Source organism: Macaca thibetana, chromosome 9 (genome assembly GCF_024542745.1).
Source record: "Macaca thibetana thibetana isolate TM-01 chromosome 9, ASM2454274v1, whole genome shotgun sequence".
Classification (NCBI taxonomy): Eukaryota; Metazoa; Chordata; class Mammalia; order Primates; family Cercopithecidae; genus Macaca; species Macaca thibetana.
Window position 1 is genome coordinate 63,972,607 of NC_065586.1, and position 24,306 is coordinate 63,996,912.

General features: G+C 53.8%; 1 protein-coding gene across 2 annotated transcripts in view; it reads right to left on the bottom strand.

The window, feature by feature from the left end:
• Positions 1–676: 676 nt before the first annotated feature.
• The window catches only part of TSPAN15 (tetraspanin 15), a 59,073-nt gene continuing 35,443 nt past the window's right edge, over positions 677–24,306 (bottom strand). For both annotated transcript variants that reach the window (XM_050805248.1, XM_050805247.1), the window contains 7 exons: positions 23,105–23,290; positions 21,768–21,842; positions 12,518–12,613; positions 9,850–9,966; positions 3,882–3,929; positions 2,112–2,228; positions 677–1,530 (listed from right to left, as the gene is read on the bottom strand). In XM_050805248.1, the coding sequence (XP_050661205.1) occupies positions 1,381–1,530; positions 2,112–2,228; positions 3,882–3,929; positions 9,850–9,966; positions 12,518–12,613; positions 21,768–21,842; positions 23,105–23,290 (789 nt within the window). In that variant the 3' untranslated portion in view covers positions 677–1,380. The remainder of the gene's footprint in view (positions 1,531–2,111; positions 2,229–3,881; positions 3,930–9,849; positions 9,967–12,517; positions 12,614–21,767; positions 21,843–23,104; positions 23,291–24,306) is intronic.

Here is a 24,306-nt window from a genome sequence, read left to right on the forward strand (position 1 = left end):
GCCTCCTGAGTACCTGGGACTACAGGCGTGCACCACCACGCCCAGCTAATTTTTGTATTTTTAGCAGAGATGGGTTTCACTATGTTGGTCAGGCTGGTCTCGAACACCTGACGTCGTGATTGGCCTACCTCGGCCTCCCAAAGTGCTGGGGTTACAGATGTGAGCCACCGCGCCCGGCCTCTTGCTACTTTATTTCTATTGCCCTGGCTACTAAGAGCCTCACAAAAAATCTAGATCCCATGTCTTGGGGCCGGAAGGTTTGGGTGGACTGATTCACGCAAGTCCCGGCATCTCCAGCAGGGGTCGACGGACACCACGCTCTGCATGCGTTGCGCGGCAGCCACTGGGCACACTGAGGGCTGCAGGGAGAGCTGTAAGTGGACCTGTGGGCAACTCCGCTTCCCTGGTACCCCGTTCACCCCATTTCCTGGAGGTGGAGTCTCATGCTATACCTGGCCCAGGCTCTTTCCCTCGGTTCTCGGTAAAACAGGCGTGGTCACCTCTGGCCCTGTGGCTTCCCCCCACCACCACCTCCGCCTATGTCCCAAGCTATACCAAATCTTCATCCCATGCTCCCTCTTCATCCTCGCATCCACAAGAGGTTTCCAAATCCAGATTGCACCCTTCCTTACCCCCGCCCCAACAAAACAGCACACAGGAAAGGCAAATAAATAAATAAATAAAAATAAATCATATTTTTATTGTTTGATTAACAAAGTGGTTGGGGGGAGGGCAAGAATAAGACATGCGGGGAAATACCAGCTTTGATTAGTCAGAAACTCCTGTTATCTGTACAAAAAAATGAATGTTACAAAAATCACATAAAAAACTAGGCTCAAGGAAGCAGCCGCCCTCGCAAAAGAGGGCTCAAGGCACCTGGGAGGCTGAGAAGAGGCCAACCTGGTCATGGGCGTGGCTGTGGGGACAGCCCTTCCCTCCTTCCCTCCTTCCCTTCTGCCCTTCCCCAGATGCCCTTCCCTCCTGCCAGAGGGGCACACTCCCTCTCCCCGATTACAAGTGCTACAAAACTGCCTTGAATACCACCGGCCAAGGCACTGCCAGAGATGAAACGGGCCCTGAGTGGAGCCCCAGGCTCTCCCTCCCCGGTGGCCCAGGCCTGGAGAAAGGAGGGCCTTGTTCCCCAGGCCCCAGGCGGGCACAGATTCTGGAGCTGCCTGGGGGAAGCCTCTTAGGGGAGGCCCAGGCTCCGCCCCCTGGGGAGGCAGCAGCCGTGGGACCCACACACAGGCACACACAGCCCTGGCTTTGGTCAGTACTGAGTATGGGCAGAGGGGCCGCAGCCCTGTCCAGCCCCATGATGTTGACTGAGAGGTGCTATCCCAGACGGTCCTTGCTGGAGCTGCCATCGCAGGCTGGGCCCTAATTGGGGTAGCACAAACAGCATCCCGTGCCCGCCGCCTCCACGCTGGCCCTGGCACCGGGTCCCAGGAGCCCATCAGTGACAGAGTGCTCCATGATGATGTCCTCCACCCGGGTGACGTACAGCAGCGTCAGCAGCACCCCCAGGAACTGAGAAGAAGGGGCAGGGCTGGTGAGGGCCTGCTGGGCATCAGGGCAGCCCTGCCTGCAGCTCCCGGCTCCCAGAAATCCAAGCAGCCAGTCCCAAGCCCTCATGGCCCTGTGTGACCTGGGCAACACCCACAGCAGAGACTTCTCCCAGCACCCACACTGCCCAAGAAGCTGGGCCCCCTTTCCCTCTCCCAGGAAATCCCAGAGTTCCTCGCTGTGCCCGATCAGCAAGGGCCCCTCCCTTCTGGGATTTCTGCCTCCACCCCAGCTCTGTTACACACTATCTAGGGGATCTTGGCAAGTCACTGAAGCTTGCGGCTCCTCAGTTTCCTCCTCTGTGAAATGGGCATCGTAATAGTGCCTCCCTCACAAAAAGAAGTGAAGCAGCAGTGCCTGCGCAGCACTTGGAAGAGCTTTGCCACCACTGCTATTGCCATTCGCCCCTCCTTCCAGCCGTGCAGCCCTCCCTGGGCAAGTCCTGGACTTCTACGGAAAAAGCCCCTTCGCTCTCCCGCTCTGCACCTTCTCTGCCCTTCTGCAATCACCAGGCCACACTTTCTCTGAACCCACAGCCGGCCCACCTGGGGGAGCAGGATGCCCAGAAGGATGCCCGCCATGATGGTGTAGTTGTCCATGAACCAGATGATCACGGCGTTGGTGCAGCCCCGCACGTAGATGACATCCTGCACGCTGAAGCGCTGCATGGGAAGGAGCTGGGTCAGCGCAGAAGAGCACCTGGGCTGGCAAGAGCCACAGCCCCGACTCTGCCATTTACACAAGGTCCAGGCTAGTCCCTCAACCGCTGTGATCCTCAGTTTCCCATATGCAGCATGAGAAGGTGGCCCTAGATTCTGGTTCTTAACGGACAGTACTGTTCTCTAGAGAGGACTGGGGACACCGTGGTGGCACTTTTGGTTGCCCCAGCAATCGAGGTTGGGGGCTGAGGGACTGCAGAGCTCAGGGTAATCCTACTCCACAAACAACTGCCTTGCCTGCGTGTTTCTCAGATATCCCTGCATGAAAAGCCTCACGGATGTTTTCCATACATGGAAAGCCTGTCTATAATTATCCAAGCCAACAGCCCCACTCTAGGTACATATAAAAAACAAAGCAGAGCTGGGCATGGTGGCATGTGCCTGCAGTCCCAGCTACTATGGACGCTCAGTTGGGAGGACTGCCTGAGCCTAGGAGTTTGAGGCCAGCCTAGGCAACAGTGAGACCCTGTCTGTCTCTTGGGGGGCGGGGGGGAAAAAAGCATTTCTGCATTGGTTTTAATATACCATGAATTTTCCAGAACTACTACTAGGTAAATTAAGGAATGATTATACATTATCTAATTCAGAACTTTATCAAGAATTGTTCACCATTTTTAAAAACCATGCCCATGCCAATGGCAAAAATGATGCCCATGGTATGTGAGCCGCCAACACAATGCCTACTATCAGCTGCCCTGTAGCTACTGCAGCCTCAGGGATGCCTCACATCAGTGCAGACACCTGACTACATTGTATCTTCTCCTGCACCCCTCACTGCCTAAGCACTTACATGATGAACTATGTTAAACAGCTGTAAATTGCTGTATTTCATTTCTACTTTATCTCAGATCATTATGTTAATTGTTTTGGAATCGGGCATGTAGGCAGGTTATCTGTGAATTTCACTTGGGGATAATACATAGGACATTACCACTGTTTGTTATTAAAATGGCCATTGGTTCTGACGGGTTGAGAACCACTGCTGTTCTATGGCTCTCAAACATGTGTCAGAATCAGCCACTAGCCCCATCCCAAGAATGTGCATTTCTTACATTCCCAGGGGATGCTGTTGCTGCTGGACTGGGGACCCCACTTTGAAAGCCACTGCTCTGCACGTCAGGTCACCATTCCTTTTAGGTCCCTTCTCAGCACCACCCCTGCTTCTCTCCTAGACCAGGAGTGTTGCCCAGGAAGCTGACCCAGGGGCAGCCCCCAGAGGGGGATACCATCCTCTAGGACTCCTGGGTCCCAGGTGGCCCCAGGGGCAGAGGCAAGCTGGTACTGAGCATGGCTGAGCGCACAGCACACTGCGGGTACCAGGAAGGGCCGTGGTGGCTTCATGTGGCCCAGCCCACAGTAGGTGCTTGGTAAACCCCGACAGGCGGCATCTCCCAGCCTGGGGGAATTCTTGGTTCCTTGAGCCCTTCTGTGTCTGGGTGGGGGTGGAAAACCCCAGCAGCCCTGGCTCTGGGTCACAGCCAGGAATGTTGGAAAATCTCAGTGGCCAGGACCCCGACCTCAATAAACCCCTCCAATCACCCCAGGGTGGAACAGGAAGAGCAACATTTCCAGGGAAAGGCGTTTCAAAGACATTACCTCCTTGTCGATAGTTTTGTAGCCACACATGGTGTTGACAACTTCTGTCTGAAATGGAAATGTATAATAGCTAATATTTATAACGGTTCTAACACAAAAAGGCACTATTATCCTACCCATTTTACAGATGAAAACTGAAGCACAGAGTTGCACTGTCCAGCAGGGATGGAGCTGAGATTCCGACCCAGGCAGTCTGGCTTGAGTCTCCATCATAACCACCTCCTCCTCTGAGAAATGCCCCGTGAAAAAACTGTAGGAACGCAGGTTCCATGACTTTTACAAGGGAGAACCGCCCCTCCACGAGCAGCAGATCAGGACCCCAGAGAAAGGCGTGCTGCCCAGGCTCCCGGGCCATGACCGCCCCAGAGCACCGCTTTGCTCACATGGTAATGCACCATCTCAGAAGTCGGGGTGGGGCTGTTCCTGTACCACTGGCTCCTGGGGAGGAAAACCTCAGACCACAGCTGGCACAGGGTCAGCTGTGGTTTACCTGAAGTCCAGGCCAGGGCTCCTGGCCACGCTTCCCTGTTCCATAGACCACTGCTCCACCAGCAGAGAGGGCTGCCAAAACTTCCTTCTTGGGAAGAGAGGTGCTCTCCAGATTTCCCAACTACTGATTAATTCAGGCATAGGGAAAGCTGTGGTCACGCCCTAGACCTCGTCAAACCCCTCCCCAGGCAAGCCCTAACTCACAGGCTGCCGCGGGCACCTCCCATCACCACCTGTGCCCTGCAGGGTCTCCTTCTCCAACCACCAGGGAAGAGAGTGAGACTCCCTGGTCCAGCCCATGACCCCCACCAGCCCTGCTGCTCTACATCTAAGTGAACACTGCCGTGGGGGATGGATGCCGCAGGTGCCAGTGATGACTCAGGGAGTCAACAGCAGAGCCCCCAGTGTACCCTCTGGTGTTACATTTCCTGGGTCCAGATCCTGCTCTGCCACTTAGGAGCTGTGACCAACCTTAGGTGGGCTGCCAAGGAACCGGCACGCAGAGGTACTTAATACATATTTGTTAACTGAGCGAATGAATGAATGAATGAATGAATGAATGAATGAATGAATAGGCTGTGATGATCACAGAACCCCACCTCCTAGGGCTGTTCTGGACATAAAGTGAGATGCACATGTAAAGTGCTTATCACAGGGCCGGACACATGGAGAAGCACAGGAACGCTGGCAGATGTGATTTGTTCATAATTCCAGCCCTTGGAAAGGTAAGGGAGGGTGTCTTCTCTCCTTCCAAGAAAGAGGGTTGGGCTCCTGTCATCTAGGTCAATCTAAATGTCAGGGCTTGATGTGCAGGCAAGATAACTTCCCTCGGTCTAGCTGGTTCTCCAGGTAGCCTCAGTTCCAGCCAGTGTTTTTGGCCCTTCCAGGCCATAAACACGACCCCAATGGAGAGGGTCAGGCCTGGAGAGCAGGTGCACGGGCACATGATGGGAGTGAATGCTTTCCATCTCGTTGGTTCATCATTCATTCGTTCATTGAACAAATATTAACTGAGCACCTATTGCATGCCAATCCCAGTTCTAGTCACTTGAAATACAAAAGTCTTGAACAACAAGACAAAGTCCCTGCCTTCATGGAACTTACGCTGCAGAAAGGGAGATAATGAACATAACAAATAGGTAAGCTGCATGGTACGTAAGGAGGTGACAAGAGTGACTTCACTGGGCCAGCCCTGGTGACCCGGGGGTGATAAGTCTCTTAGCAGACAGGCGACTGGCATAGGCCTCTCTGGTGCCAGAGCCCAGAACCCTTCTCCAGGCCCAGGGGGGACTCACCTCGCCCTGCCAGGGGATGCATCCATAGTCTTTCCAAAAGTAAAGCCTGCCTGGGTTTACCTGCCTGACCACAGAATCGATATTCTGCAAGAGGCTCTGCTGAAGTTCACAGGCCCCAAGACCAGGGTCCAGCAGCCTCTTCCATCCTGCACAGGGCCACAGGACAGGAAGTCAGAAAGGGGACTCCTGGGCAGCTAGAAGATCACAGCAACGTTCGTGTGTGCATCCTCTCACCCCGAGCAGACTGAGCAGCTAATGGGACAGGGAGGGGGGCCTTCACGACAGGCCCCTAAGGGGTAGCCAACAACAAAGAAGGGGAGGTTCGTTAAAATTTGTCCTAAGAGCTCAGCAGGCACAGCAGTCTGGAGCCATTTAATGTAGAAGCACGCTGCCCTCTGCACCAACAGCTCCCAGGGATATATCCTGGTATAACCAGATTTTACAGCCCTATGTGAACTTCTATGGCTCAAATCCTCTATTGGAAGCTCATTTAAGACATTTCTTTTAAAGCTGAGTGTTAGAGAAAAAGTTACTTTTCCTGAAGAACTGGTATGTTCTGCTGAACAGTAACAATGTAACAGACCATGTCTCCCTTTTCCTTTTGGCTGCCAGGAAACTCTAAGCTAGCGGCCTCCAACCTTTCTGGCACCAGAGACTGGTTTCAAGGGAAACAATTTTTCCACAGGATGGGGTGCGGAGGGGTGGGGGAAGATGGTTTCAGGATGAAACCATTCCACCTCAGATCATCAGGCATTAGTTTGATTCTCATAAGGAGCACGCAATCTAGGTCCCTTGCATGCACAGTTTACAATAGGGTTCGTGCTCCTAGTGCCACTGCCAATGTGACAGGAGGTGGAGCTCAAGCGGTAATGCTCCCCCACCCTCTGCTCACCTCCTGTTGTGAGACCTGGTTCCTAACAAGTCACTGACCGGTACTGGTTCATGGCCTGGAGGTGGGGGAGCCCTGCTCCAACCCACCAGAAATGAGGCTCAGCTCCTTTTCAGTGAGTCCACGAGGCCCTGAGGCTTAGATAGCAGGATTTTATATTTTTCTCCACCATCTAGGCCTCCTATCTGAGAATACAATTTCCACAGTCCTGATTTTTAATGTTATTTTAGTTTTTTACACTACATATTTCCTGTGTACTTGTTCAAATCCTAGGTTGAATGGTATAGTGTAAAATAAATAGATTTAGACACAAATCAACCAGTTCTATGGAGGAAGGGAATGCCCTGTTTCACATTTAGAGAAAATCATCCAGGTGTGGTGGCACAGGGAGAATCAATGGTCATGTGTAACACAGGGTCAGATAACCCCAGCCAGGGGAAGGCTCCTCCCTACCTCGGTGCTCTCATTCAGATGCTGTCTTCAGATTCTACCCTCTCTGCAGACGGTGTCCGTGTTTATACCCCCAGCCTAGTCGTCCCCAGAACTCCAGACTCCTATATCCAACCGCATCTTTGACATCCCTGCTGGGATGCTGAACAGGCTCTCAAGCCCCCCATGTCCACACTGAGCTCCTGGTCGCCTCCTGCCTCCTTTCAGTCCTCCCCTCTCAGGCAGTGGCAGCCCCATCTTTCCTGTGGCTCAGACCAAAACCTGGGTATCCTCCTTGATTTCTCTCTTTCACTCATCGCCCACATCTGCTATGCCAGCAAATCCTGTAGGCTTACTTGCAAAATACAGCCAGAATGTCACCACTTCCAACACCACCACCACCACCCAGCTCCAAGCATCTGTCTTCTCCTGCCTGGTGCAGGGATGCTGCGGGCAGCCCTTAGCTGTCAGCCCCCTGCAGTAACTACTTCATGTGATCGTTAATTTTATATGTCAACGTGACCGGGCCATGGGATGCCCAGATATTTGGCCAGACATTATCCTGGGTGTCTCTGCGGGGATGTTTCTGCATGAGGCTAATGTTTAAATCAGCAGACTAAGTAAAGCAGATGGCCCTGCCCAAGGGGGAGAGGTCTCATCTGATCAGTGAAGGCCTGAACAGAAGACTGCCCTCTCCTCAGTGACCATAAGAGATTTCTCCCTGCTTGGCTACCTTCGGGCGTGAACTGAAACACTGGCTGTTCCTAGGTTTGGAGCCTGATCGGCCTTTGAATGGGAGCTCCACCCTCAGCTCTCCTGGGTCTCTGGCCTGCCCACTCACCCTGCAGATCTTGGAACTTGCCCGCCTCCATAATTATACAAGCCAATTCCTTATTATCAATCAATCCCTCTCTTTGCTCTTGGTGTATTGGTCTGTTCTTGGCTGAACAGAGCCAGCAAGTCCCTTCTTGGGTGGACCACTGGACTCATGCAATGCCTGGTCAATGTGGGTGGGAGTGTGAAGGCCTGGCCCCCTCATCCCAGTAGGGGACAACTCTGAAGGGCTGTCCTTGTAGATGTGGCTGAGGCCCAGCCGAACTGAGCTGAGGCTGCATCACTGCTCAGCTCCCTTCATTGCCCCGTCCCGCTTCTGGTTCCCGCTGCCACAGGTGCTGATCCAAGAGCACCTTCCTGGACAAGATGACCTGTGACCCCTGGATCACTGCGTATCAGCCCCTAACTCTATCCCTTCATCTAGCATGTCCCTCACAACAGCCAGGCTGATTCTTGTGAAACCAAGTCAGAGTGCCGCTCTTCCATGCAGCCCTGTATGGCCCCGTCACTCCTCCCTGACTCCACTCCTACCATCCTCCCCTGTAACTCCCTGTGCTCCAGCCACTCCGTGCATTTCTCAAACGCCCTGGGGTGATTCCCACCCGGGGCCTTGGCACAGCTGTTCTTGCTGCCAGGAATGCCCCTCCCCCAGACACCTTCCTCGCTTTCTTCAGAGCTTCACCCAGATCTCACCTTTCTCAGTATCCCAAACTGCAATCCTCTATGCCCTACTTTCTTTTTCTCCTTAGCATTTATGACCCTCTAACTATCTTTTACTTATTTTGTCAGTTTTCTCCAGTAGGATGTCACCTCCACGCAGGCAGAGACTTTGTTTGCTACACCCCCAGAACCTGGAAATGTGTCTGGCATAGAGTAGGTCCTCAGCCAAAATGTGTTGAATGAATGAATGAATACAACTTCGGCTTTCACATCTCAGCTTAGGTATTCAGATGCTGCTGCCCTGGGTGACGAGGCTCAGGATCGCCCCATGCAGGCCTCTCTGGAAACTCTGCTCCTCCTCAGCAACCCCCTTCCCAGAGAACTACCCTAAAATGGCAGCTAACATTTCCAAACAAAGTTTCCCTCCTGGCCCAGCCTTTTTTAGAGCTAGTGCACTTGGCACTGGCTCTCTGACTCATGGGCGAGGCCCCCACCCGCAGCTGCTCAGTTTACAGAATCTGGCAGTGGGCACAGAATGGTGGGGATGTCAGGAGAGAAACTTTCCATGATTATCTGGCCCATGAGTAATTGCAAAGCTCTCCACCTCGTTCCAATCCTGAAACAGTTTCTGGACACATTTGTCAAACACAAGGACTGATGAAGACTTTCACTTAAGCGCTGACTACACAGGACATCATCCCAAATGACCAAGGTGACAGAGCCGAGAGGATTGTGCTGGGGAGAGGAAGAGGCTGGCATTTACGTCATCAGACCCCCTTCCAAGCACTCTGCTGCTGATGATCACCAGGACCTCAAGGCTAAAGACTAATAGAGGTGTCCAAGGTGCAGGTCCTACCAGGCTCCACTAACACTGCAGAGCCAGCTCTTCCCCGCTAAGCTCCCCTGGCCTGGGTGCCTCTCCCTGCTGCCCTCACCTGGCCTGCACAGTTCTCCAGAGTGTAGCTCAGGTAACAGCTGCCTGCACTTCATCCCAGCCCTGCCAACCTTGGGCAAGACACCCAGCCTTTGGGTGCCTCAATTTCCTCATCTGTAAAGTGGGTAAAATAACAGTACGTACCTCACAGGGCTGTGAATACTAAATGAGTAAATACCACCAAAGTGCCCAGAGCAGGCCTGCACAAGGTAGGTGCTCAATAGATGTTAACCAACAGCACTAAGAAAGATATGGCCTCCCCACCCCCAACCCCCAGAAGCCCTTGAGAATCAGGAAAGCCTCCGCTCTGCCACCAACTCCTACTTCCCCGCCATCCACCCACACCACCCATCTTCAACTTGGGGAGAGAAACAAGAGAAGAGTTGTACCATTTGGGGTCCCCGACAGCCCCCCACCCCCCACAGGAACAGTGTCTACCGTGTTCCTGATGCAGCAGGTGTAGGGCACCCCACAGGCCAGGGGTCCAGGGGCACTGCAGTCATGGTACTGGTTCTTGCTCCAGTCTCGGTAGTCCTCCCCGCCACAGCACTTGAACTAAGGAGGGAAGCAAGCAGGAAAAAGGAGCTGCCGTCATCACCCGGGCCCTGCTCCCACAACAGGAAAGGGCCCTGCCAGAAGACGGACGCAGTTCATGATGTGGGTCACCCTGGTGCAGGGAGAGGCTGTACACTTTCAACTCAGAGCTGTCAAAGTGTGACATGGCTGCCTACAGGGTAGTGAACCCCCTGTCATTGGAGAGGTATGGAAGCCAAGGCTGGGCTGCCTCTTGATGGAATATCAGGATAGTGACTAGACACTGGGAGGAAAGGGGCTTCCTTGACAACTGGCCTCTACCTTCTTCATCTTCGTGTCCCCAAGTGCAGGTGCTGGGCTGGAAAAGATGGCCCTTGAAGTCCCAGAGACCAAGCATGACTCTGTGAAAGTCCCTGCACCTCAACTGACCTTCGCACCTGCCCTAGGAGCCACCCTGTCCAGCTTAGCTGGCCCTGCCCTTAGCAAGGAGAGCACCCGAACCTCACAATCTGCCTGGGACTCTCCCCTTAGCCAAACCCTCCCTGCCTCCCCTCCCTGCTCCTGTAGGAAGTAGTTGGTAATCCTCCTGATGGCTGGTATGTGCCGGGCATTGTCCTGGGCACTGGAGAGACAGGGTGAGCAAAAGCAACGCAGCCCCTGCTTAGGTGGAACACATTCCAGTGGAGAGACAGAGTGAGCACTGGATGGAAAGGTGCTGTGCACCCCGGAAATGGAGAAACAGGGGAAGATTGGGGAGGGGCGGCTCTAGGTTGGAAGGTCACAAAAGGGCTCTCTATAGAGAGGATATTTCCTCTGAAACACGGAAACAGGAAGAAGCCAGCCGACTCATGCAAAGGCCCCACACAGAAACAAGCTTGTATTTCAGCAACAGGTGTGGAGGCCAGCAAGCCTGGAACAGAGAGAGCGCAGAGCATAAGGCTGAGAGGGCAGCACAGGCTGGACCATGCAAAGCTTTGCCAGCCAGCTGAAGCAGGGAGCTGGGACTGGAGGGCTCAACCAGGGCTGTGGTACATGTCCTGGTAGCCAGATACCCTTCAGAGTCCCCACAGTGCCCCTTAAGCCATCAGGTTTCGGGACCTGGAAGTGTCTTTCTGCAATGCAGTTCAAAGGGCATTTGCTTTGCAATGGAACAGACCCAAGGTCAAATCCTCAGACCACCACTCCCTGCTGTGCAACCTCAGGCAAGTTGGTCAGCCTCTCTGAGCCTCAGAGAGTTGTCTGTAAAGCAAGAATAAAGATGGCAGCTCTGCACAGCTGAGCTGTGATTACACATAGTGCCATGCATGAAGCACTCAGAACTGGGCCTGGCACCAAGCAAGTGTTCATTCAGCATTAATCACCTCCTACCTCACCCCAGGAGACATGAAATCCCCAAGCCAGCTAAAGGCTGGTTCCAATAAAAACATCTCACTCCACCCGGAGCAGAAGTCAGCTCTCCCGGCCCAAGCTGGCAGGCACATCCCTGGCAGGAGAAGGCCTTCCAGAGGCTGCACCTGTTGTGACTGAAGACAAGGTCTGGGCCAAGGGTGCAGCCACAGCAAGTGGCCCTGCGTGTGGGGAGAGGCTGGTCCCCACTGAGGGCTGGCACAGGGGCCCAGGCCAGCTGAGGCCCCCAAGATTATGTCCCAGGAAGTGCTGCCCCGGCTGAGTGGTCCTGCGGCCCTCACTCTGCTTGTCCTCACCCAGGAGAACATACCAATGATCCCCGCGGCTGGCGCTGTGGTCTCACCCTGTGCCTGGCACCGTTCTAAGCACGTCTCCTAAATTAAGTCAAGGTAATCCCATGACGACACCCCAAGAACTTCCTGTCATTATTCCCCTTATGCAGGTGAGGAAGCTGAGGCTCAGGACCAAGTGAAGTTGATATGCAAAAGCCACCCAGGACAGTGGCTGGCCCTACCACTGCTATTACTAGTAGTAGTATTGCACCAACAGATTTGGGTGGACCTAGAGGGGAGAGATGGTCTCCCAAAAGGAACAGGATCATCATCACATTCAAGAAGTGTCATGGAAGTAAGAGAGGAGTCTGGTTCAGTGTCCCATATTTGGGGGAAACTGAAATCAGTGAAGAGCTTTCTCCCAATCAGGGCTGTCTTTCACTTGACAAGGAGTGAGTTGTCACTGAAGAGACTTGGCAGAGGGGGCTTTGGACTGGGGGAGGTTTCTCCCCTCGAGGTTGCTCACCCTCAAGGAAGGAGGATCCTTGCCCATTGGAGGGTGGTACCCTAGGACCCCACAAGGTTGCTTGTAGCGACGCCTGACTTTGTATTTGGGGGTGGGGGATAGGAAGCCAGTGTAACTGGAGAGGGACAGAAGGGTGACAAGGTTTTGGGCCAGGAATGTGGGCAGAGGACTGGCTGAGAAGGTTGGGTCCTGGCTTCCCCATCCTTGGTGGACCATCCATGCTCACCCTTGCCTCCCAACCTGGCCAGTCACCTGCTTTGGGAATGGATAAGTCACCTGGCCCCTCACCCCATCTTCTTGAGCAGGGGCCTGAATGGGGGGCTATGGGCACGGGAGGCGCATCTCTACCCCAAAGCACCTGGCTCACCTTTTTCTGAACAAAGTCCATGATGTTTTTGAAGTCCAGATCGTCATAGTAGTTCTCAATTCCTCTTCGAATGTTGTCGTTAAGGAAGGCAATGGTCTATTCAAAAGGAGAAATTACAAAGAAAAAGAACCACACACTCCTGGAGTCCAACTCAAGGTTCCCCGGAAGCCTGGATGGGTAGAGAATGCCATGTGCTGGTGCCTCCAGTGTTCACCTGATGCCTGAGTCCCTGTGCTATGTCCCAGCAGGAGTAATTCACTCCACTCCCTTTACAGACCAGACAGCCCAGGCCCTGAGAGGCTGGGGCTGTGCTTGGGGACACACAGCTCTGATGCCGCCATGCCTGAGCTGAGACCTGGCTGTCCTGGTCCCAGGCCCAGTGTTCTTTCTACCGCCCGGGGATGGGCCCACACTGGAATCTTCCCTTTGCCCTCCAGAGCGCCTCTCCACACTCCTCCACTATCCAGCCTCTTGTTTTACAGATGAGGAGACCGAGACTTGGGGAGGGAGTGAGGTCACAGAGCAGGCTGGGTGGAGTATTGCCAGGACTGGAATTCAGTTCTCCTGACCTCCCTCACATGGACCGCTCTCTTCATCACTGCAGCGCTCAGTCCCCCTCGGCTGGGGCTGGGACAATCCCTGCCAGGAGGAACATGGCAGGCCGCCCTCTCCCAGTCACGCTGCACTTTCTGGATCAACAGCCTGGCTGTTGTGCTGAGACCCAGGAGCACAAAGGGCCCCACAGTGGGAAGGGGCGGGGGCAGGAGTGGGGGCAGTCCAGCTCACTGTAACAATTGCAGCTTTCAGAGCACGGAGGTCGAGTATCAGCAGAGACTGGGGACAAAGGGGGCATTCTCGGCTGCGGTGCCGGCATGAAGAGCCAGACAATTCCCGGGGGTGGCACCACAGCGTACGCTGGGACAACACGATCCTGGTTCCAGGCCCCATCATGGCTTCCTTCTCCTCTCTGGGCCTCAGCTTCTCCACTGTGAGCCAAACCCGTAGGCCTATCTTTAAGGTAACTTCCAGCTCTGAGGATCAAAAACCAAGTCCCAGAGGGGCTGTCAAGCCTCATAATCAAGGACACGGTCCCCACAGCCACCCGGGCCTCCGCTACTTCTTGTAACTTCTGAGCCTCTGTTTGCTCACCTGAAAAATCAGGAGGAAAACACTCTCTGCCTCATAGCAATGTTGTGAGATTTAAATAAACAAAAGCTGTGACGGTGTTTAGCAGGACACCAGGCACATCGTAGGTCCTGGTGTTATTATTCAAGATTTGTCTGTTTTTCAAGGAGACGAATGCTCTATGGTACTACTTCGCACCCACATGTCGGTGGCGGAAAACAAATCCCATGGGAAACCGAGGCCCCAACTCTTATTCAAAAAACTGACTGCGATGGAGGCAGCCTCTGAGGGACGAGTCCTGGCCAGCCCCACTCTCACAAACACCCTGCAGCCCATAGAGCGATATGGCTAGTCCAAGGTCGTCCAGCTCGCCACTGGCAGAGAGCCGCTGGGACCAGGGTGTCAAACTCCCAGTCTGACAAACTTGCTAAGAAACCAAGTTTCAGGTTTGGAGCCATCTCCCAAAATTATCTCCAGGATCAGGAAAAGAGGAACAAAGACTGTAGCACCCACCTCCTCCCTGAGCCTCACTCTGCTCAAAGTCAAGGTAAAGAAGGAGATCGAGGCCTGGCGCAGTGGCTCACACCTGTAATCCCAGCACTTTGGAAGGCCGAGGTGGGCAGATCACCTGAGGTCAGGAGTTCGAGACCAGCCTGACCAATGTGATGAAATCCCATATCTACTAAAAATACAAAAATTAGCGGAGCATGGTGGCATGCGCCTGTAGTCCCAGCTACTTGGGAGGCTGAGGCAGGAGAATCGCTTGAACCTGGGAGGCAGAGGCTGCAGTGAGCCACGATGGCACCACTGCACTCCAGCCTGAGTAACACAGCGAGACTCCATCTCAAAAAAAAAAAAAAAAAAAAAAAAAAAAAAAAAAAAGGAGATGGGCTCGGGGAAACTGGCCTTCGTAGCCAGAAGGAAAGTCCTCTGCTGATGATAAACGCAGCTCTGGAGCAGGCCTGGGACTGCAGAAGACTGGAGTCAGCCCCAAGAGAAAAGAGGAGATGCAGGCTCCTGTGAACGGCTGTCAACTCACCAACCCATGGCCCTTCGCGGGCCTGGCACTGACCCCCAGGGCAGAAGTTGGGTGGGAGCATTGCCTTCCAGCCGAGCAGCCTGAGCAGAACAAGGATTCTCCTGGCCCCGGGCCCACCCTCCCAGAGGCCCCCAGCTCACGAAGCTTTTTCATCCTTGGGTGCCTGCTCCTCTGGGTGATGAAGGGACAAGCCAGCTGGCTAGGGTGTGGTTGCGGGTGCCTAAAAAACAGGACACCAGGGTGGGGCAGGGGAATGAGCTTACAGCATTGAACGACACGCTTGGCTGAGCTACGTACTCTTGGGGTGCCGCCAGGGTCAGGGCCTTGCCTAAGGCCACACGTGGGGAGGTTCCTCCCAGGCGGCTTGCCCTTACTCTCGAGGCACCACAGACACAGTCCTGGACACCATGTCCTCTGCACCTACCTGGGCCCACTGGCCCACTTACAGCACCCCCACTGGCCACTGTGCTGTTTGGATTCTCCCAGGGCTGCCAACAGGGTGTGATGAAGGTGGGAAGCCCAGGGCAGGAAGGAAGGGAAGTGGCAGAGTAGAGGCTGCTCTGTGGCTGTGGGGAAAGGCTCTGCATCTCTGGTGAACAGCCACAGCCTGCCTCTCCAAACCATCCCCAAACCATCCCGGCTCCTGGGCACTTTCCAAGGTTCGGACTTCGAGAGGGGCCTCAAAAAACTAGGCCTTCCATCTGGTAAGCTGAGCCCAGTTTTTGGGGGAAGGGGGGCCCTGCAGGAGCAACAGATGTCCCTGGGCTTCATGGACAGCAGCTGCCCCGAACACCCATCAGGGAGCAATTTGAGGCGTGCTGGCTCTTGCAAGTGTGCACTACTTGTATTTGTGTGCACGTGTGTATGTGTACCAGGGAGACGAGGAGGACACTGAGATGGTTCCTGTGCTGTGAGGGGCGATGGTGGGGTGGGGGGTGTGTGTGAGAAGATCCCATGAGGCAAGCTGGCTGTGCAGTTTGTTAACTGGAAAGTGCTTATGCCCACGTTAACAGTACTGGTAATGTTCTGAGAGACCAGGGGAGCCACTCAGAGGACAGGGAAGAGAGAATTCTAGCTTCCTCTGCCCTTCTCAGATGCCCAACATACGCAGTGCCACTGCCCCCACCCCATCCCCCTCCAAACCAGGCCATGCCAGCAGGAGCAGTTCCAGTGAGGACTAGAAAACCAAGCTAAATTAAGCAAAGAGTAAGCAAACATCAAAGGCCACAAAGTTTGAAAGCATGTTGTTTAAAGCACCAAAGAAAGCTATGAAGAACTGTCCTTTCTAGCTTTGTCTTTTAAACCTAGTTTTTATCTGAAGCCTCCACATCACCCCTCTCTCAGGGTTTTTAAATGAATGAGGAACTGAAGCGGGTGAGGCATGTGGCGGCAGCTCCTCCAGCACAGAGGACAGAGGGGTAGGAAAAGGAGTGGAAGGGGCGGCTGCTGGAGTCTCCTACCAGGCCAGCTGCCTGCATAGGACTAAGACCCTCTCTGGGGAGGGAGCAGGCTAGGGCTCCCCTAGGCTGCCTCTGGCTAACACCACTTCCATGTCAACCTGAGACCTGAGGCTGGGAAGGCCCTGCTGCTGGTCTAGTGCGGGCCTAGCTCTCAAACTTGGAGGAAGAGCTGGTCACGGTGGTCCCTGCCTATAATGCCAGTACTTTGGGATGCCAAGGCAGGAGGATCACTTGAGTCCAGGAGTTCGAGACCAACCTGGGCAACATGGTGAGACCTCATCTGCACACACACACACACACACAATTAATTATCCAGGCATGGTGGCATATACCTGTAGTCCCGACTACTCAGGAGGCTAAGGTGGGAGGACCGCTTGAGCCTAGGAGCTGAGGCTGCAATGAGCTGTGATTGCACCACTGCACTCCAGTCTGGGTGACACAGCAAGACTCTGTCTCAAAAACAAAACAAACACTTGGAGGAGAGGTGCTTGGCCCAGGATTTTCTTCCTTCATTTGCGCCTGGAGCCAAGCCATCATCTCAGCCTTTCCCCAGTCCCTCTAGAATGGGGACTTGTCCTCATTGCCCCTGGACCCTAGCGTCTGCTCCAGTCCCGATAGAAGCCTAATGTGACAACCAGGAATGGAAGAGAACCCAGGGAGCCAGAAGAAAAGAGAATGCAGGAAGGGGTGTGTGGAGTGAGCATCTGCCAGACCCTCCCTCAGAGCTTGGCCGGGGTCACAGGCTCATCTCCATGGTGGGGGAGGGTTATGTTTCAGTGTCCTTGGGACTGGGGGCTCCAGCCTCACTCCCCGACGGCTGTCCACAGTGGGGCACACCTGTTGGGGAGCCTGGCCAGACCAGCGAGGAGCACTCTCTACTTCTGGACAGCCAACAGCTCTGCTGTAGGTGGGAAAGACACACAGCCGGCCCTCCACATCCACGGGTTCTGTACCCGCAGATTCAAGTAACAGTGGATGGAAAATATTTGGGAAAAGGAAAAATAAAAAATAACAACACAACAGTAAAAAAAATAATACAAATTAAAGAACAATACAGCATAAGCAACTATCTACACAGCATTTATACTGTATTAGGTATTTGGTTGTTTTGTTTTGTTTTTTGTTTGAGACGGAATCTCGCTCTGTCACCCAGGCTGGATGGAGTGCAGTAGCGTGATCATGGCTCACCGCAGCCTCTGCCTCCCGGGTTGAAGCGATCCTCCTGCCTCAGCCTCCCTAGTAGCTGGCATTACAGGTGCCCACCACCACACCCAACTACTTTTTGTATTTTTTCTAGAGACAGAGCTTCACTATGTTGGCCAGGCTGGTCTCGAACTCCTAACCTCAAATGATCCGCCTGCCTTGGCCTCCCAAGGTGTGGGATTATAGGCGTGAGCCACCATGCCCGGTCCTGTATTAGGTATTTGCAAGTAATCTAGGAGTGACTTACGGAAGGATGCGTGTAGGTTATATTCAAGTACTACACCATTTTATGTAAAGGACTTGAGCATGCGTGGATTTGGGTATCCTTTGGTGAGGGGGCATGTCCTGGAACCAATCCCCCTCAGACACCAAGGGACAACTGTATATATTCAGGTGTTGGCCAAGACAGCCATGGTGCCACCTACTTTCTCCTGCCTCTGACCTCAAGGTTGTGCCCAGAGCCAGCTTGTGCCAGTGCCATGATAAAATAGGCAGGCTGGTGCTCCCCACTGTTCCCTGACCACAGTGTCAGGTAGGACCACAGTGTCCACTGATCCTACCATGGTGGTAGAGAGAGGAGGCCTGGGATGGGGATATAGACACACCCGCTACTGCCCGGACCCTCCAGGTGTCCATGCTCAGCTGCACCTGGCTGGGAACATGAGGAGCTGCCCACCTCTGACACCTGACACCCTCACGAGAAGTCCCAGAACAAGCTGGGACAAGAGCAAGTATCAAGAGGGCTGAGACCCAGACAGCTGGGGAAGTCACTCAGGTCCTCCTCTGGCCCCTGGCTGGGGTCAGGGTATCATACTTCTCCTGCTCCTAAGGCCTGCTCTGTGCCCGGCTCCCCAGCGCATGGCCACTCGCCCCTGTATGAGTGGAGAAGCGGCTCCGGTCGCCCCCCACGTATGAAAGGCTGGGGGAGTTTCCTTCTTATATCCAGCGGCTCCAGTCCGACCCAGGCTCAGGCCACTCCTCACTGCAGCAGCAGAAATCTTGCCTGGGGTCAAAGGCTGGGGGAGTTTCCTTCTTATATCCAGGAGTCTGTTTAGCTTTCAATGCCTGGCTGTGGCTGTGGTCTGTGCACCTCGCTGAGAACCCAACATGTAATCCTTAGCCTAATGACTTGTTCTGATTTGTCATAACTCAGAGTTAACAGGGCCCGTGGCACTGGAGACTGAACTTGTTACGTTGTGGCTCAGAGAAATCCTCTTGATCAAGGAAAAATGGAATTGGGAAATCACCTCCTCCTGGAGGTTGACCTTGATTGCTCCTCACCTTTTTCTCCATCTTACACTGCCCTTCCTACCATCATCAACAGCCAGGCCACTCCTTCCCCATCTCCACCACTGGCCTGACTCCTGTTTTACAAAATCATATCACATTAGAGTTGGAAGGGATATTATTTTTCTTTTTGTGATATTTTCCCCTTGATTATTAAAAAAAAAAAAAAAATTGAGAGCTAGGGAAAAATATAAAGGGGAGGAGAAAAATCACCCTAGTCTCATCCCTCAGAGGAAATATGAGTTCACATGCTGATATTTCCATTCCTTTAAGTCTTTTTCTAGACCTATTTTTTTTTCATTGTAGAGATCTTACTGCATTTATAATTTTGTATCTCATTTTTTAAGTTTTCAAGATGATGAATCATGGCCTGAGCCTCCAAACAGCGGAGAGGCGTCAGTGAGGACCCTTCCTGGGCTGCATACCAAGGCCCTCCCCATGAGGCGACACCACCCAAGGGGAAGGAGCACCCTTCACAGGCTACCGCACCTGCAAGGTCTGGGGACGACGGGAAACCATCAGGCCTGACCTCAGGCCCACGGAAACCTAAGCTGTGAGCACTGAAGGGCCCCTGGACGTTCCGCCGGCCAAGGCCTTCACCTCAGCCCAGCTCCATCACTTGAAAGAAGGAGGTGATGTTCTGTTGACCTACAGGGCACCGGAAAATGACAAATCAAATGGCCTTTGCAGCAGTGCGCTAGAAACTAGAACTGCTGCCCATCATGGAAGGATGGTTTATGAAGGCCATGCATGCTGCTGACCACAAACTGGACATGGGCTCCAGCCAGGAAAGCGCTAACCCATAGTCCCTGGAAAGCCGCAGGCCGGCCGGGAGCTCTGCTGGCTGTACAGAGAGGCAGCCCCATGGTCAAATGGAATAAAGATCTCTCCCCTCACAGCTGCTGAAAAGTGAACCAGCATCCTGGATCTGCCAGCTCAGAGGAGAGGCTCTGACAAGTAGAAAAGAGAGACAGGGAGGGGCACGTAGCAAGACAGGACTGGGAAGCATTCCTGAGGCGCCTCTGCCTTGCTGTGTGCTCTCGGGGGAATTCTTAACTTCTGTGTGCCTCCATGACTCCATTGATGGGATGGCCACTTGCCCCTGTATGGGTGGAGAAGCCGCTCCAGTCTGACCATCAAGCCATGCCTAGCAGCAGAAACCTTGTCTGGGGTCAGGGGCTAGTGGAGATTCCTCCTTCTATCCAGCAGTCTGTTTAGTTGGCCACAAACTGGACCTGGGCTCCAGCCAGGAAAGCACTAACCAGTAGCCCCTGGAAAGCCGCAGGCCGGCCGGGAGCTCTGCTGCCTGCACAAAGAGGCAGCCCCATGGGCAAATGGAATAAAGCTCTCTCCCCTCAAGTCTGCTGGAAAGTGAACCAGCATGCTGGATCTGCCAGCTCAGAAGAGAGGCTCTGATAAGCAGAAAAGAGGCAAAGGGAGGGGCAGGTAGAAAAGAGGAAAAGGGAGAAGCAGTCTCATGGGCAAATGGAATAAAGCCCCTTTCCTGGGGCTCATAAGACAGTAAGGCCCCTGGATTCCAGGTGTGCAGACTTGCCTGTGGTTAGGTCCCACTGCAGGAGGTCCCAGCAGAACTAGTGTGGTCCCTGCTCCCACCCGAGCTGGAATCACACTCCCATGAACATTTTCACAGGGCCAGACCCTGGGCCATCTGAGAGGTCTGCACAACGCGGGCTGTGGGACAGCACCTGCTGCCTTAAAAGCAACTGCTGACAACAAAGATAATTTGGCTGGGCACAGGGGTGCATGACTGTAGTCCCAGCTACTTTGGAGGCTAAGGCCGGAGGATCACTTGAGCCCAGGGGTTCGAGGCTGCAGTGAGCGATGATCGCACCACTGCTCCAGCCTGGGTGACAGAGTGAGACCCTGCCTCAAAAAAATAAATAAACAATTTTTTTTAAAAAAAGATAACTTGGCTCACAGCCCTAATGCATGTCCCAGCAGCGACTGTCCAGCTGCACCAGGACCAAGCTATCTGGGGCAGGGAGGGGTGCAGGCCAGGCAGTGGACAGAGAGAATGGGGTTTCTACAAACATGCCCTGCTCCTCGAGCCCCACCTATGGCAGCAATGCAGGATGAGGACAAAGGAAGAAGATTATGGGAGGAAAGACGGAGTCCTGGGTTGGAGTCAGCCCTGCTCCACCACCAGCTTCTTGTGGGGACTTGACCACTATGTGCCAGAACCATGCCCAGTCCTTCACATGCATTCTCTCATCAGATCTGTGAGCTAGGTGTCCCCTAATAATCCATGAGGCCAAGCAATTCACCCAAGGTGGCACAGCTAGTATGAAGTGCATACATCCTGCCTGAAGGAGCCGGAGCCGGGAGCCATGAGAACCTTTCTGGCTCTAAGGCGCCCTGATTCTGCAAACCCTGCCAGGGTCAGGATGCCAGGCATCACCCTGTCAACCTGCCCCTCTCCTCACTCCTCTCGACAGCACAACAGCCTCTGACGGTACTGCCTCCAAAACACACACCAAATCACCTCTTCAGCCCAGGCCCACTGCCTCCACTTCAGTCCAAGTCATCTTACCCCATTCCCAGGATGACCCCCACAGCCTCCCAGCTGGGCCCCTGTGTACACCTTCAACTCTTCCCTGTCCATTCCCCAACTCAGCAGCCATGGTAAAATATAAACTGGGTCACATCGCTTCCCACGTAAGACTCTCCAAAGGCTCCTGCCACCTCTAGAAAAAACTCCAAGCTCCTAACTCATGGCCTACAAGGACCTCTGTGACCTGCCTGACCAGCCCTTTCGTCGTCACCTTCCACCCCTCTCCACCCCACCCATCCTCAGCCACATGGCCTCCACGCTGTTTTGCTCACATGCTAAGCTCATTTCTGCTCAGCTTCCCTCTGCTGGGACCTCACTCGGCTGGCTCCTTTTACCATTTCAGCACGGTCCTCCCATCTCCTCCCCAGGCACTCTCATGTCAGCCTGCTTCATTTTCTTAGTCACTGCTTTACTTGTTCAGTGTCTGTCATTCTCTTTTAGCAGAATGAAAGCTCCATGGGGGTTATCTGCCCTGCTCACTGCTGCACCCCTAGTTAACAGCCTAAGGCACCCACAGTGGGTGCTCCGTACACACATGGCCGATACACAAATCCACAGGCCCACCTGGTTCCGGAAGGTCAAGGCCACCACACCACCAATGAGCTCCATGATGAGGCAGATCCCAAGGATGTACATGAACTGGAAAACAGAATTCAGAGACTCACCTGGAGAGGGGCAGAGGGCATGTGTGGGGTACAGGGGAAGCACCATCTGCTCCAACAGCAAGCACAAGGAGAAGCGTCCCTAGGGGAGCTCCTATCAGCTCCCAGGCCTCTGCCCCTTCCTCCCCTGAGAACGTGGACGGGGACAGGCAGGCCCCAGGAAAATCTGTCTCTGGAGCCGGAGGGCAGCAGAGTGACTCAGCTGTCCCAGCCAGATCGTCACCTCCATTCGTCTTGGGGGTCTATGTGGAAGAGCACACCCTTCCCCCACCACCATAAGAGAGCTGGACCTCACTGCCACTGAGCTAGAGGGGCTGGGCCGGGCTTAATGGGCAGGCCGGGGCAGTATTTCCAGCTCCCCACAGAGAACCCTCAGACGTGACCTCCCAGATCCCCCAGAGTGGGTGAGGGGGATGGCTGAAGCTTAGAGGATATGCACCCCCACCTCTGCCCTTTACTAGAGAGCAGGCATTATCCAAACTGATTTCAGCAACTTCCAGCCTCAAGTAGCACCCAAACCCGGTTTATAGCGGATTGCAGGGGCTTCCCATATAGGGGGAGACAATGTGGTCAAGAGACACACAAGTGCAGAGTGAATGGATCTGCCTACTCACTACCCCCAACTTTGGGGAGTCATCCCTCACCCCACAATAATGGGATGCAGATAGGATTGACTCCCCATGCCCCATCCCAGAATGGGCACATGGCCCAAGCCAGGCCCACCAGAGTCCTGGGACTTTGGCCAGGGCTGGTAGGAAAGACTCCCTGAAATCTAGAACCATAAGGACTCTGCTGGCCTGAGGCCAGCAGCGACCACCGCAAAGGGGGCAGCCCTGGCTGGGAGGGGCTGGGGAGATTGCCCAACCCTGCCCAGTGGTGCCATCTAAACCCCTGGACCCAGTGTGGGTTTGCTGGTTGCATGAGCTAATGACTCACCACCACCTCCTTTTTTTGTCTTTCCTTGCTCTCATTTGAGTGTGGTTTTTCCTACTCACAACTGAGCATCCAGATGAACACAGAGTTTAAGTAAGAGCAGTATTCCAATCAGCTTTAACATGCAGAAGGGGAGGTGGCCTGGGCACTCTTGGGCCAGTGTGATCAGATGGGCTGATCTAAGGAGCTCTCTAAAGGAGGTGGTTTGAGGCAGGGACCAAAGAAACTGAGCTGCCCAAGGGCACAGGGGCAGGCGCCGCAGCTCTCCTGGGGAGTCCCAGCTGAGGGGTGGTGTGGTCCACTCACTGCTTGGAGAAGGTACAGGTTGTCACGGAGGGACGCCAGCACACCAATGAAGGAGACCATGAACATGACGACGCCCAGGAGGATGAGGATGATGGCTGGAGCCAGGAAGGCACTTTCAAGGGTTTTATATTTCTGCCGCTCGACCTCTGCATAGATGCCCACAGATAGGACCAGGGCCCCGATCAGCTGCAGCAAGAAAACAGAGGGTGAGAGAGAGACTAAGGTCACTTGATTTTCCAAAGCAAACAGTCATCTGGGGCTGTGGTACCTGCTGTGTGGGAGGCTTGCCCCAGGTTACGGCACATAAAGGGTCCTATTAGTGGCTGAACTGTTTCCCCAAAATTCCTCTATTGAAATCCTAACCCCCGGTACCTCGAAATGTGACTATATTTGGAGACAGGGTCCTTAAAGAACTAATTAAAGTTAAAATGAGGTCACTAAGGTGGCCCTAATCCAATATGACTGGTGTCCTTATAAGGGGAAGAGATTATGATACAGACACGCACAGAGGGAAGACCGTGTGAACACGCAGGGAGAAGGCAGCATCTACAAGTCAGAGACAAGCCTCAGAAGAAATCAACCCTGCAGGCCGGGCACGGTGGGTCATGCCTGTAATCCCAGCACTTTGGGAGGCCAAGGCGGGCAGATCATGAGGTCAGGAGATCGAGACCATCCTGGCTAACACAGTGAAACCCCATCTCTACTAAAAATACAAAAAATTAGCCGGGCGTAGTGGCAGGTTCCTGTAGTCCCAGCTACTCGGGAGGCTGAGGCAGGAGAATGGCGTGAACCCAAAAGGTGGAGCTTGCAGTAAGCCGAGATTGTGCCACTGCACTCCAGCCTGGGTGACAGAGTCAGAGTCCATCTCAAAAACAAAAAACAAACAAACAAAAAAAAACCCTGCCACCTTGATCTTGGACTTCTAACCTCCAGAACTGTGAGAAAATAAATGTCTGTTGTTTAAGTCATTCAGTCTGGTACTTGATGTTATGGCAGCCGTAGCAGACTAATACAGACCCAATCTGGAGATGCCACTTTAGAGGAGAGTACAGATGGGTTAGGGGAAATGCCACTGGCTGGAGGGTCAGAGAACATGGGTTCGAGCCCCAGCTCTGCTACTTGCTAACCCTGGCCTTGGACAGGCATTTCCATGTGATTCTGTGTTCTCATCTGAAAGACAGGCATGAAGACATTCATTTCTG